We start from the raw sequence: 14,361 nt of genomic DNA, 5'->3' as shown, positions 1-14,361 counted from the left end.
AGTTAAACTGTCCAACCCACGCCAGCATGGAAAGCGGATGTAAAACGATGATGATGATATAAGAGGAAAAGATAAGGAGTCGGTACTACTAAAGCAGCGCGGACCCGAACGCGCAGTCGCGCGTCCGCGCTAGCTAGTCGTGAGTGGTCGATCCTAACCCTAACCCTAAACACGTATTCATTTGCACACGCGGGTTAGGGATAGGGTTAGGATCGACCACTCAAGACTAGCTAGAGCGGACGCGCGACTGCGCGTTCGGGTCCGCGCTGCTTTAGTAGTACCTAAGGAGTGTATATAGTCATAAGTGACAGAGCTCTATTTAGATGAATCTTTATTTAACGATGAAAAATCTAAATATCACGATAAATTTGTTTCATAACTCAAAAAACATGTAAATAACTTAGATTATCATATTTAATAATAAATAGATTACTTACATGTCTGCACTAATACGAAATGTAAAAAAGTCTATCAAAATAATGCAGAAGAATTTGAGCGATATCATCAGATGAAATACATTTTATGTCAAAAAAAGAAATTAACATAAAATCTGTTTCAGATGTGTAAGTAATTTATTTATTATTCAATATGATAATACAAGTTGCTTACATGTTTTTTGAGTTATGAAACAAATTTGTCTTGATATTTGGGTTTTTTTTTATCGATAAATAAAGATTCAGCTAAATATTTCTCTGTCATTTATGACTATATATATATATATATATATATATATATATATATGCATACATACCAGGTCTTACTCTCATTCGGCGCAGCAGCAGCGGATTGAAAGAGACCCCGCACCAGATGGCTGCATGTGATTAAGGAAGATCTCTGGAGACTCAACATCATCTTCGAATATGCAGAGGGGCTGGATCTAGTCGGGTCTACCCAAGATTATGTCTCTGGGACCACCAGCCTGGGATGACCCCAACCCCATCAAGCAAGAGCATGAAGCAAGCAAGCAAAAACACACACACACACACACACATGTATGAAGTGGAGCTTGAGATTTTTTACATGGTTGAGAAACACTACCTGAAATGATAACTGCTTGAGAAAGCTTAAACAGCGCACATTGGTCGTATGCTTAATCTACAGCTTTGGACATTGGATTAAAATAAAATGGACAAAATTTGTTGGCTGGGTTATATTATGCATACATAGTGTGCATTATTTCAGTGATGGTTTTTGTGTTTTCATCTTCTTTCTGCTTTTTTCTTTTCTTTTACGTGGCTACATAATGCAAGAACGTCTGCATTTGCGCTAAAGATTTATTTTATTTTTAATAATTTTTTTCAAATTATATCTACCTTTCTTAACTATAAACATAATGTCGTATATAAATGAAATGGAGTAAATCGCCTCTTCAAACACTAAAATTATTCTATTCTAGCTATTATATCATATACTTGTATGTTATGCAATACTAATATGTGCATTTTATATACAACTATATTGCTAAAATTTGAAAACGCTGTCTGAAAGAAGGGGTAAAAAAAAAAAAAAGAACTTTGATTCGAAAATTCTAAGAACAGATTCGAAATCAGCACCCCTAAATCAAATAAGTTACACATACGAGAGAGTACTGAAAAGTTCCTGGCCTTAAGGGTATCACGAAAGTCCAGATTGGAAGCCCATCCGAGTTCTTTTACAGGGCTTAGAAAAACTGAAGGACTGCTGCAATAAGTGTGTGAATCTGAGAGAGAAATATATTGAATAAAATCATAATTAACTGATCCTCCTGTATTTTCTGTTGCCCAAAGCCAGAAACTCTTCAGCATCACCTTTTATTTGAGCGGGTACTTTCGTGAAAGGGAGATAATTTAGGTGAAAAACTGCCTTAGTTATTTCCCTTTACCTATAAATATAATTGTCATCTTTGTGGCGATGGATCTTGGTTGTTCGATCAACAGAATTACCTGCGATTAAATTAACGCATAAGTGGTTGAGTATCTCACAGACACATGTACCCTTAATGTGCTCCTTGGGCAGAGTTGGCGTGACAGAGTGTATGTCAAAGCTATTATTTTTGAATTACAAGTATACTCCATCAATACAGTTTCCGTTTACTCAGTTTCGTTCACACGGTATCGATAGACCCAAACTGTTGTTGTTGGCACTCCGTCGCTTACGACGTCGAGAGTTCCATTTGGTCCGATCAACGGAACAGCCTGCTCGTGGAATTAACGTGCAAATGGCTGAGTACTCCACAGACACGTGTACTCTTAACGTAGTTCTCGGGGATATTCAGCGTGACACAGTGTGACAAGGCTGACCCTTTGAATTACAGGCACAACAGAAACAGGAAGTAAGAGTGAGAGAAAGTTGTGGTGAAAGAGAACAGCAGGGTTCGTGGAGCTTTTAGGTGTTTTCGCTCAATAAACACTCACCATGCCCGGTCTGGGAATCGAAACCGCGATCCTATGACCGCGAGTCCGCTGCCCTAACCACTGGGTCATTACGCCTCCACAGACCCAAACTATAAAGAAAATAAGGATCTATTTTAAAACGGGGGCCACATTTTTCATTAATGTTTTACGTAGTGTTTTTGGCACGGAAAGACTTTCAAACTTCGTATACTTATCTATTTTGTGTTATAGAACAGAAAAATATTTTTGTATTCGAATTTATTTCATGTAAAAAAATTGTCTTATTTCGATAATTTCAACCAATCACTGACAAGTATTCAGTTGTTTATATTTACTTCTTTGGCTGATTAAGCGATGTAAAGCGTATTTAATCTCCATACCTTCGTTTTATTTGCTTTTTTCATTTTAAATTTGCTTTAACCCTAACCCTAGGGTTAGGGTTAATTGTTTCAGAATCGTTTGTTTATGTAGTCGGCACTTAATGTATATCGGCTGAATGGACGTCAGTGATTGGTTGAAATTACAGAAATACGACAACTTTAACATGGAAAAACTTATGGATTTCTTTTTTTTAAAAGAAGACTAAGAGAAAAAGATGTTTTATATGACACATTCTACCAGTGTTCCAAGTTTCAAAGTGTTTCGTTAATGAAAAATGTGGCCCCCGTTTTAAAAAAGATCCGAAAATAATAATAATAAATTATATTTGTCTAAGAGGTTACGCAGTAAGATCGAACCCCAGGCGTGTTTTGTTGCGAAGCGAACTTCTGAACCATTCTGGCCATTTAAACTTACTCCTACTTGTAAGAAGAAGTTACAGGTAGGACTAAATTATAAATTTAAGTAAAGCACTGCAGACATATGATAGTCACTAAACGAAACATCTTTAACCTTTGCGTTTACCCACACGCGCCGGGCGAAATGCCTAGCAGTATTTCGTCTGCCGTTACGTTCTGAGTTCAAATTCCGCCGAGGTCGACTTTGCCTTTAATCCTTTCGGGGTCGATAAATTAAGTACCAGTTACACACTGGGGTCGATATAATCGACTTAATACCTTTGTCTGTTCTTGTTTGTCCCCTCTATGTTTAGCCCCTTCTGGGCAATAAAGAAATAAGTATGTCCTTCACTCCATCTCCGACTTTGTTTCGCCATAACTTTGAGGAAAATTGATATTTTTTTTTTTATAGAAATTTTCTACAAATACTTTTCAGATGATGTAGATTACGATTATTTCTTTATTTTTGTCTTTTCTTGTTTCAGTGATTAGACTGCAAGACTGCTGGGGTAGCCGGTTCGAAGAATTTTAGTCAAACAAATCTACCCCAGAACTTTTTTCTTTTGTTTTTGAAGCTTGGTACTTATTATATTGATATCTTTGCCGAACCACAAGCTAATGGGAACGTCAACAAACCAGCATCGGTTTGTCAAGTGGTGTGAGGACGAACACTACAAGGTTCCGGGTTCAGTCACCCAGCATGGAACCTTGGACAAGTGTCTTCAACTGCAGCCTCGACCGACCAAAGTCTTATGAACGACAGAAACAGAAATAGGTTTGTCCTATTAAATATTTGTGTGTGTGCTCGTCTGTGTTTGTCACCCAACACCGGTTGTCAAGCGGTGTTGGTGTATTTAGGTTCACGTAACTTACTGTTCCGGTATTCTATTTTTCAATTATTATAAATCTTCCACTGAGGAGGGAACCGGTTACCATCAAAGATACAAGACTCCACATTTGGAACTTGAGAAAAGTTTTGCATATTTTTAATGTTCCACTCACAGATTGCACTTGTACGAATTAGCCGGTCGATTTCTCTTTCCGAAAATCCCAGTTTATCTAGATTCTCCTTTAAGCATTTACTAACAAAACTTAATGCTCCAATTATTATTGGTATGAATATGAATTCATAGTCAGGATTTAGAAGCTGGAGGTTTCGAAGCAGTTGTCCATAGATATCCTCTTTCTATTTGATTTTCAAATAGATATGTATATCTACAGGGCAGCTGACCTCTATGATGGTCCATACCTTTGCCCCTCTGTCCCAAATAACAATATCCGGCCTGTTATGTTTACATTTGACAGAAGTTTGTTTCTTTGTATGAATGTATGTATGTATCGATTATCTACATGTGCAACTAAAAAAGTAAACCTCCATACCATTGAAAAACAGGAATATCATTAATATATTATACAAACATGAAACATTCACTTATGGTACTCTGAATTTTCCGACAAGACATAGGTGAGATGTTATTTGATTTCCAATCAGTAATTCACATACGTGCCATCTTGCATCAGCTGTTAGGTGGCTTCACATAAATACATGTGGTGGGCGGGCGTTTTGACTAGTGATAACGATTACGATGTACGCATGTATGTTTTGAAAAGGTTGCTGTGAAGTATGTTGTCCCTTTGGCCTTGCTTAATGACCCTCTGTGATAGGTCATTGTCCTTATAATTGCTGTTATTTATTTATTTATTTTGATTACATCGACTTACGTTTGAGAGGGGCATGGCCTTCTACATCCATCGTAGGTTGTTTTTTGTTTTTTTCTGTCCTCTGTATGATATAAGACGTTGTTGATAATTTGCATGACGGGAAAAGTGCACATATTTGGATCTTTTAACTGCTGTCATCTTTATTGCAGAACACTGATGAGGTGAAATGAAAGATTACATATTTATTTCTACAACTGCTATGTAATTATTATATTTCGATAAAACATGTACATGTTCTATAAAGCAGTGAATACCATACCAACTTTCTGTATATCATTATGTGTGTTTGTGTTGCTATTTAAGATCGGATTTAATTGTCAGCATTGTTTGGTTTCTCAAAATTTCAATAAATCTTACTTAAGTTATCTCCCTTGCTTCATATTTTTAATCGAGATTTTGCGAATCAATTACCAAGTTTTTCAACTCATGACATTGCATATACCATTGTAGATGTATTTTTTTTACATACATTGACTCCTTTGCGCAAACTACACTGTTTTATAAGGATATAGACATGGGTCAGAATTATGCCATCAGGCTACTTTTGATACACTGCGCCACACTTCTAACTTGTATATGTTTACATTTGACAGAGTTAGAAAAACAGAAATGCACCAACTTAATTTCACTAACAACTTCATGATGTGTCAGAGTCTAAAGTGGTGAGAGCTCAAGATTTTATATGAAATTATTATCCTCACCAGCATTGTATGATATTTGTGGTTATGGCACACTAAATTCACAGTAGTTCAGTTTGTTTAGCTGTAATTTAGGTATGTTGCGAATGTACAAACTCATCATTGCATGAATTAGGAGCACTATAAAGCAGAGTTTAATTAGTTTGCTTTTAAGCTACTGTTATGATGTGTTTATAGTGCAGTATTGTTTCATTGTTTTATGACCGCCCTAACAAAGTAGACACAATACAAATAGAGTAATACATACGAGAGGTGTTCATTAAAGATTTCCCCTGACCCACTTCCAAAGGACTGGGATAAACGAAACTTGGCTTTATTAGTCCTTCTCGGCATAACTACCACCAATGGTGACACACTTCTCCCATCGCCTTATGCAGCTGTGAAGACCTCGTCTGTAGAAGTTGGTAGTTTGCGTCTGTAGCCAAGACTTTACCTCGGAAATATGTTCATCACCAACCGAAAAACACTTCCCCGTCAAGAAAGACTTCATGGTTGGAAAGAAGCGGAAGTTAGATGGTGAGCGTTTGGGAGAATAAGGGGGTGGGTGAGGAAGGATTTCATAGCCGCAGGTGTGCACTTTCGTCTGGGAAACATGCGCATTCTGAACTGGAGCGTTGTCTTAGAAGAGGAGGACTCTGTAAGAGGTTGAATTATGTTGGTACTGGAAGGGTGTCACACAATTCCTTACATCAATGTTTTTTTACGAAAATTAGCAGAACAAGAAAGTATTTAACAAAACAATCTTTTATTCGGTATGCACAAAATGTACAACTCGGGACAATCAGTAGCCAGGTCTGGAGTGGAAACAGCAAAGTCGATATTCATCTTACTTTATGAAGACAATATTACACTTGGAAAATACAGTGGTCAGGTCAGGTGTAGAATCAGCAAAGCTGGAGTTAATAAAACTTTGTGAAGGCATCTTCACAGAACTCCAGTAAGAATCAGAGCTGGCCAAATTCCAAGCGTTCGGGACAGGAGCGTAGGCAAACTCTGAGCTGTTAAAAACCACATCTGCAAGGTTCAGCGGCTGCGTGTCGAGTCAGAGACGCAGCCGCTGAACTTTTTTCCTGCCAGTTTTCTGCGCATGCATATGAGGGAACTTCTGGCAGGCCTTCCAGAAGATTCCAACCCTGTGCATGCATGCTGAAGACTCTCAAGATGATGTCACTACAACTCCTTTGGTCAACATGCCACGCCTCTCTGTTTTGATGCTGTCCCACAATTTCTGCAGCAGAGAAACATAATATGCCCTGTTAATTGTGGTGCCCTTTATCAGAAAATCCATCAGCACTACTCTGCGCTGGCACCAAAAGACTGTGAGCATCACCTTCCCTGCTGAATGTTGGACACGAGCCTTCTTTGGAGGTGGTGAGTTATCATGCTTCCATTGCTTCGACTGGACTCTAGTCTCAAGATCATAGTGATGGACTTCTGTTTTATTTTGTGTGATAAGTCTGCCGAAAAAGACCTCTTTGTTTTCTTGGCACATTACCAAAAGTGCCTTGGAGCAATTGACACATTCCTGCTTCTGAAAAGGTGAGCATCCGGAGAATCCATCGTGTAGATAACTTCCGCATGTGCAAATGGTCGTGAATTATTTTTCTCACAGACCCTCCACCTATCTTCATTTCTTGGGCTACTTGCCGAATAGTTATGCAGCGTTTCTCCAAAATGGCAGCTTCTACTTAATGGATGGTGTTGTCATCAATGGCGGAATGTGGTCGTCCAGGAATAAAAGCAGTTTCCACCAATGTTCGATCACATTTGAACTGGCGATGCCAGTGCTTGTCTACGTTGTATGATGGTGCATCGTCACCATAAACTTCTTTCATTTCATCGAAAGTCTCTTTTGGTGTATGACCTTTCAAGTATAAGAACCTGATCACTGATCTGCATTCAACTGCCTCCATTATAACACCTTACTCCACTTCAGCAGCTGTAAAAGACAAATGAATACTAGTGGAAAGCTACAATTTACAATATGACATGTATAATTATATCTGCACAAGTTCCGTTCCCTGCAATAATCAGAAGTAGGGTCAGGGGAAATCTTTAGTGAACACCCCTCGTACATAGGTGCTGACATGGCTGAGAAATTTGCTTCTGAATCTCAAGGTTTTGAGTTCAGTCCCACTGTGTGGTACCTGATGCAAGGGTCTTTTGCATTAGCCCTGGGTTGACCAAAGCCTTGAGAGTGGATTTGGTAGACGGAAACAGAAACTTGTGTGTGGATATGTGTGAGTTTCCTTCACTTGGCATTGCATGACAGTTGTAAATGGGTGTTACTGTCATTTATTTCCAATATTCAGCAAAATATTCCAGGTCATGAGGAAATACTACCTTGTGAGGTTTGGTGACAAGAAGGGCGTCTGGCCATAGATAATCTGCCCTGCCTCAACAAATTCCATCTGACCCATGCAAATATGGAAAAGTGGATGTTAAATGATGATGATAACTTGTTTGAAACTAGGTTAGCTCTGGCATAAGAGACCTATGATCAAAGTTCTTCCAACCATGACCATCCTACTCTTTTAGGTGTTGTGTATCTACAACCACATTATTTATTGTGCATCCTAAAAGGACTATGATAAGAAACAGCTTGGCTACTACTTCCAGTAACTATAAAAAGCAATGTTTCCTAAACTATATAATCTATTTCGTTGGATGTTTCCAAAGCTTTCATCAACCTCAGCATTCTTGGAGTTTAGTGGAATCATCATCATCATCATTTAACGTTCGCCTTCCATGCTAGCATGGGTTGGAAGATTTGACTGAGGACTGGTGAACCAGATGGCTACACAAGGCTCCAATCTGATTTGGCAGAATTTCTACAGCTGGATGCCCTTCATAACGCCAATCACTCCGAGAGTGTAGTGGGTGCTTTTACGTGCCACCGGCACGAAGGCCAGTCAGGCGGTACTGGCAATGGCCACGCTCAAGATGGTGTATTTTACGTGCCACCTGCACAGGAGCCAGTCCAGCGGCACTGGCAACGATCTCACTCAAATGTCTTTACAAGTGCCAGGAAGGCAACGCTGGGCACAGGTGCCATCACGATTTACTTAATATGTACATTACTATGATCAATTTATCCTCAATGATACCCCATATTAAATAATAATGAGGATAATCTTTGAAAATCATTAAATAAATATGTATGTGCAGGTGTGACTGTGTGGTAAGAAGCTTGCTTCCCGACCACATGGTTCCAGGCTCAGCCTCACTGTGTGGCACCTTGGGCAAGTGTCTTCTACTACAGCTTCAGGCCAACCAAATCTTTGTGAGTGGATTTGATAGATGGAAACTGAAAGAAGCCCGTCGTGTTATATGTGTGTATGTGTCTTTGTTTATCCCCTCCATCATTGCTTGACAACCAGTGTTGGTGCGTTTATGTCCCTGTAACTTAGTGGTTTGGCAAAGAGATAGATAGAATAAGTACTAGGACTTAAAAGATAAATCCTGGGGTTGAACTGTTCGACAAAACCACTTTAAAGTGGTTTCCAGCATGACTGAAAGAAATAAAAGAATAAAAGAAAATACTAATAGGTGCAGCCATGGCAGTGTGGTTAAGAAGCTCACTTTGCAGTAGCATGGTTTTGAGTTCAATCCCACCGTATGGCACCTTGGGCAAGTGTCTTCTACTATAGCCTTGAGCCAACTAATGCCTTTGAGTGGATTTGGTAGACAGAAACTGAAAGAAACCGGTCTTGTGTGCACACGCACATGTGTGTGTACCCTTCTTTTGACATCACATCATGATTGTAGACAAGTGTCACTTTGATTCAAACAATACTGTTCATTTCAACTCTTCTGTGGAAAACATACCTGACCAAGAAGAACTATTACCTTGCTTAGAAACAGATGAGGGTTGATAACAGCAAGGGCATGCAGCCATAGAAAAACTTGCTTCAACAAATTCCGTCTGACCCATGTCAGCATGGGAAAGTGGACATTAAAATAATGATGCATGTATGTTTGAGCATGTGTGCATGTTTGCATTAGTGATTTCATATTTCTTCCCTCATTTTCTATAAACAAAAGTTTTGCTCTCAATGCAGGTGGTTTTGTATGTTTGTTTGTAGTTAAAGATGAAAGCACATCTAGGCTTCTTGGCATGTTCTTACATGTTGCACAGTCTTTCTAAAGAAAATGACTCATAGCTATGTCCAGGCTGTTTGTTGCTTCACAGACTATGTAATTAATACTTTGCTCAGAAACAGGTAAGGGTATCCAGATATAGAAAACACGCCTCTATGAATCCTGGATGACCAATAGAAGCATGGAAAATAGATATTATAACTATGATAATGATGTTAGTATTTGAAATGTTAATATATTAAACAACAGCAAAACGCATCAATACAGGAATAAATTTTTTTATTTACCAAATCTGATACAATGATGCATGACATTAGGCTATCTTCACCAGACTATAACTTAGTGACTTATTAAATGCATAGTTATTATATAGATTGTCATTAATTGAAACAGTTATTCACAAGGAAACTGTACAAGGACTGCCTCATGCAATCTACGTCTAGGAGAAGCTAATGAACTACAAAGAGTGGATAGTATCAGCCAGTTACATGTATGAAAGTGACAAATTGATAAACAAAGAAATTCATTTTGAAAATAGCTAACACATAAATAAAATAATGTCAATACAAAATTATGATAGAAACATTTCCACACGTCATTTGCAGAGGCACATGAATGAAGAACTCTAAAATTAGAGTACAAAATCAGTATCATAGTCTCTTTTTCAACAACCATTTATAAAGGAATGGTCTCTTTTCTCTTTGGTTGAAAACTCTTTGCAATATTCTTCAAAAAATATATTCTGGTGCTTATATTCCAGCATCATATTGTTAAGAGGGGCAAGACCTATGCAAGCTCTGAAGACATTTTCAATACAGGCTCTCTGACGGAATAAAGAATTAACAAGTGGTGTATTCTTGGGTACTAGTGGTGCTTTGCACAAATAGCTCAGAATAGAAAGGATTGAATTGAAACTTTGGAAGTTTGGTTCATCAGCAACTCGGAATTGAATACGCTCGCAAAGTTCTGAAATAATAACCAAATCAAGGATAAGAGGGGTGGCCAATAGAGAATCTTCGCAGGTGTTGTGTATAACTAAAGTATTGAGACCACCCATCATAATTTCTGAGGTGTACTCATCCATTGCTCGTTTACTGTCTCCCACATAAGGTACATATTTGATCACAACTGTATGATCAGGAGAGTCCTTGCCCTTGTACAAAATTGGATTAGATTTCACCATATCATCAACCACATTACTTTTAGATACCTGCAATAAGAGAAAATAAAATTTTATGTGTAAATAACAGTCAAGGTGAATATTATTTACATTATTTCCAACCACAAAAATAATATAAAAAAAGAGAGAAATAAGAAATTCTAACATTATTAAATCTAGTTTAGAGAGAAATTTGTTTTATTTAACGTTATTTTAAGGTAATAAATAATTTTCTTTTGAAAGTTAGCATTTCATTGCATCTTTTTGTCTAAGCATCAAGAAATTAAGTTACATTATAATTTCGTATTTCCTGATATTACCTATGGTGGCAAATAGCTGAAATGTCTGACCAGTAGGTCCTCTTAAAGCTGACCTGTAAATGAACAACAAAGTAGCCTTAAACTAGTTTTCTTTGAACAAACCTTTTAGCAGATTTACTTTACATATCACTAGATAGCTTTACTTGGAATTGAACCATCAAATATCTCCTTAAACTCACTGCAATCAGAAATAAACTCTTGGGTTTGGGGATAGATTTAAACTTAAGTTTAAAGAAGCTATAAGCTCTGGCTATCAAAAAGATTCATCTTTTAATGTTAATGGATTGATATATTTGCAGGAACAAAATATGTTTTGTTATTTTAGCTTCTATCAGTCCTTTGTCATTTCAATCATTATCATTTTGATTTGTTTTTATTTTTTTGAAAGACAGAGTGAGGTTTCTGCAAAATTTGACTGCTATTTTCAGTAAGATGAGAGACCGTACAGAAACAAGGTTTGTTTTACATCTTAAAAGCTGATTTTAATATCTTCACTAGAAATAATAATAATAGTTTCAAATTTTGGCACAAGGCCAGCAATTTCGGGGAGGGGTTAAGTCAATTACATTTACCCCAGTGACTCCAAAAGGATGAAAGCTGAAGTCAACCTCAACGGAATCTTAACTCAGAAATGTAAAGACAGATGAAATGCTACTAAGCATTATGCCCAGCATGCTAACAGTTCTGCCAGCACACAACCTTAAAAATAATAATCCTTTCTACTATAGGCACAAAGCCTGAAAGTTGGTGGGAGTGGGGCTAGTTGATAACACTGATCCTAGTTTGACTGGAATTTTATCAACCCTGAAAGGATGAAAGCAAAGTCAACCTCCAGGGAATTTAAACTCAGAATGTAAAGATGGAAGAAATACTGCCAAGCATTTTGTCCAACATGCTAACAATTCTGCCAGTTTGCCACCCTAATAATAATAATAATCTTTTCTACTATAGGCACAAGGCCTGGAACTTTGGAGAAGGGGGCTAGTCGATTACACTAACCCCAGTGCTCAACTGGTACTTGTTTTATTGACCCCGAAAGAATGAAAGACAAAGTCGACCTCAGAAGTTCAACTCAGAGCATGAAGACAGATGAAATACTGCTAAGCTTTTTGCCTGGCATGCAAACGATTCTGTCAGCTTGCCATCTTAAATGATAACAAGAGCACTCAGCGAGTTCAAACCTCCACCAAGGCAACACCAACGTCCTCTCAACGATTAACCGGAGATGATTTTTAAAATGAGAATATCTGAAATAAAGTCGACTGCTCTCACAAACGACAATACTGAAAATGAACCTGACCACTCACAAATGGAAAAATAATCCATATATATATATATATATATATATATATTGAGTGAGAGGTGAAGGGAGAGATGAAACACTAATATAGTGAAGAAGTAGTGAGAGTAATAGCCATGACTGAGAGGGAGTGAGAGAAAGTAATGACAATGAGAAAGATGAAACGAAGTGGCAACAAGAGCATTGTATAAATGAGAAAGGAAGAGGTGATAGATGAATATCAAAGGAAGGAGTGAAAAAGCCGATAAACGGCATTTGAAGTGTGAGTATGTGTGTGTAAAAGAGAGCTATGTTTGCATGTGTATGTGTGTACAATGGAAATGGGATGGTAATGTTCAATGCTGAAAATGTGTGAGTGTGTGTGTGCATGTACAAGAGAACTAAGTGATACTTTACATATACATTTAAAGTAAAAAGAATCGGAAAAATAATCCAGAATCCTTGTCTGGTACCAGATAGATCCCAAAATTTAATGAGACTGTGCCAATCACAAACATCCTTGAAAATTTCATCTGAATCCATCCAGCGGTTCTTGAGATATCTTGTCCATGGACAAACAAACAAATACAACTGAAAACAATATCTCCACCTTCACTCAGACGTAGGCAATAATAAAGTACAAAATAAAAAAAATAAACCATAGATTTTTTTACCTCTTTTGATCGGAATGTTTTTTGAACAGAGAGATTTTTGCCATCGTTATTTCCAAGATGGTTGTAACTGACCACAGATACAGGTTTGATGCCAGCACTAACAAGAAAATCTACCAATACAGATTTTAACTTTGTCTGACCAGATTTGAAGTCATCACCAGCAATAAAGATTTTCTTTTTCTCAGCAAGATCAATGACTCCAGGAACAAATGTGTTCTGTGGGGATCCATTAATATAAGTGCACTGTTAGAAAGAAAACAAAAGAAAGAAGTTATATTCACTGTTGCAAGTTTAATTACACTCTTTTCTAACCTCATCAATGGTTACAGACAACAATACCAGTTTTTACATCCTTTCTACAGACTTTTCTAATCTCAAATTTACCATTTAATTTTTTTTTTTTTAATAAGACTTAAAAATCAAAATTATATCAAAATATATCACTCAAGTGAATGAATTTAGTTACAATTAACAGCCATGCATGAAACACCCTGCAGAGCCCACTGACTAAATCTGAGCGAAACTGCAGTAACCACAATACATAATGATGAGTTGTAATTAAGTAAGGCAAGTAATAAAAGAATAGGCAGAATTCTGTTTTAAGCACCCCATATAAACCTTTTCAGAAAACTTTTGTGAATTGGTGTTCTACACATGAGAATTCATACAATTATGAAAAAAAAAACCATCAAAAATTTTTGTGATTTAAGGGCTATTTAGCTTTTAGCACAACTTACAACCACCTGATACCCTCCTCGTTCGTTTGTTACTCTGATGTAATAATATTTTTCAATATCTTTCTCTCCATAGACACATATAATAGTCTATTGCTGGGATTTGACCAAAAACTTTGGACTATCCATACTTTAAAACTGTGATTAAAAAAAAAAAAGAATTTGAAAAATTAAAAGAAAAACAATTTTTTTCATAGTCATATGAATTCCCATGAGTAGAAGACAAATTTGGAAGAATTTTGTGAAAATTAAAGCAAAATTCTATCAAATTATATTTGTTTCTTTTAACTCTTGTTTTTCTCACATGTTCAGTCACTACTGACTTTTTAAGGGGGGGGGGTCAATAAAAATCCTCAGCCAGCAGTAATACTAAGAATGTACATGCGCAGCTGAGCAAACATGCTTCTGCACATGCAGTAAAATGCCCACTTGAATCTTGCATATCAATGTTATTGGATCAAATATGAAATATACCAGGCATGACTGTATGGCTAAGAAGCTCACTTCCCAGACAGGTGATTTGGAA

At 37.2% G+C, this 14,361-nt stretch overlaps 1 protein-coding gene, 1 long non-coding RNA gene and 1 pseudogene across 2 annotated transcripts in view; 1 reads left to right on the top strand and 2 right to left on the bottom strand.

Annotated features, from left to right (window-relative positions):
• The first annotated feature begins 2,740 nt into the window (after positions 1–2,740).
• Positions 2,741–5,237, top strand: LOC106872912 (uncharacterized). The gene is made up of 3 exons (XR_001409812.3): positions 2,741–3,192; positions 3,634–3,923; positions 5,020–5,237. It is a non-coding gene; the product is annotated as an uncharacterized LOC106872912 (long non-coding RNA).
• Positions 5,238–6,296: 1,059 nt separating this feature from the next.
• On the bottom strand, positions 6,297–9,804 carry LOC149134705 (protein GVQW3-like; annotated as a pseudogene).
• Positions 9,805–9,931: 127 nt separating this feature from the next.
• The window catches only part of LOC106872911 (inositol-3-phosphate synthase 1-A), a 31,361-nt gene continuing 26,931 nt past the window's right edge, over positions 9,932–14,361 (bottom strand). The window contains exons 4-5 of the mRNA XM_089355368.1: positions 13,102–13,344; positions 9,932–10,879 (exon numbers count right to left, since the gene is read on the bottom strand). Coding sequence (XP_089211494.1) covers positions 10,334–10,879; positions 13,102–13,344 — 789 coding nt within the window. The 3' untranslated portion in view covers positions 9,932–10,333. The remainder of the gene's footprint in view (positions 10,880–13,101; positions 13,345–14,361) is intronic.

This window comes from Octopus bimaculoides, chromosome 7 (assembly GCF_046866305.1).
Source record: "Octopus bimaculoides isolate indiv1 chromosome 7, ASM4686630v1, whole genome shotgun sequence".
In the NCBI taxonomy this organism is placed as follows: Eukaryota; Metazoa; Mollusca; class Cephalopoda; order Octopoda; family Octopodidae; genus Octopus; species Octopus bimaculoides.
Note: the sequence above shows the minus strand (reverse complement) of the source record. Positions and strands in the feature narration are given on the sequence as shown.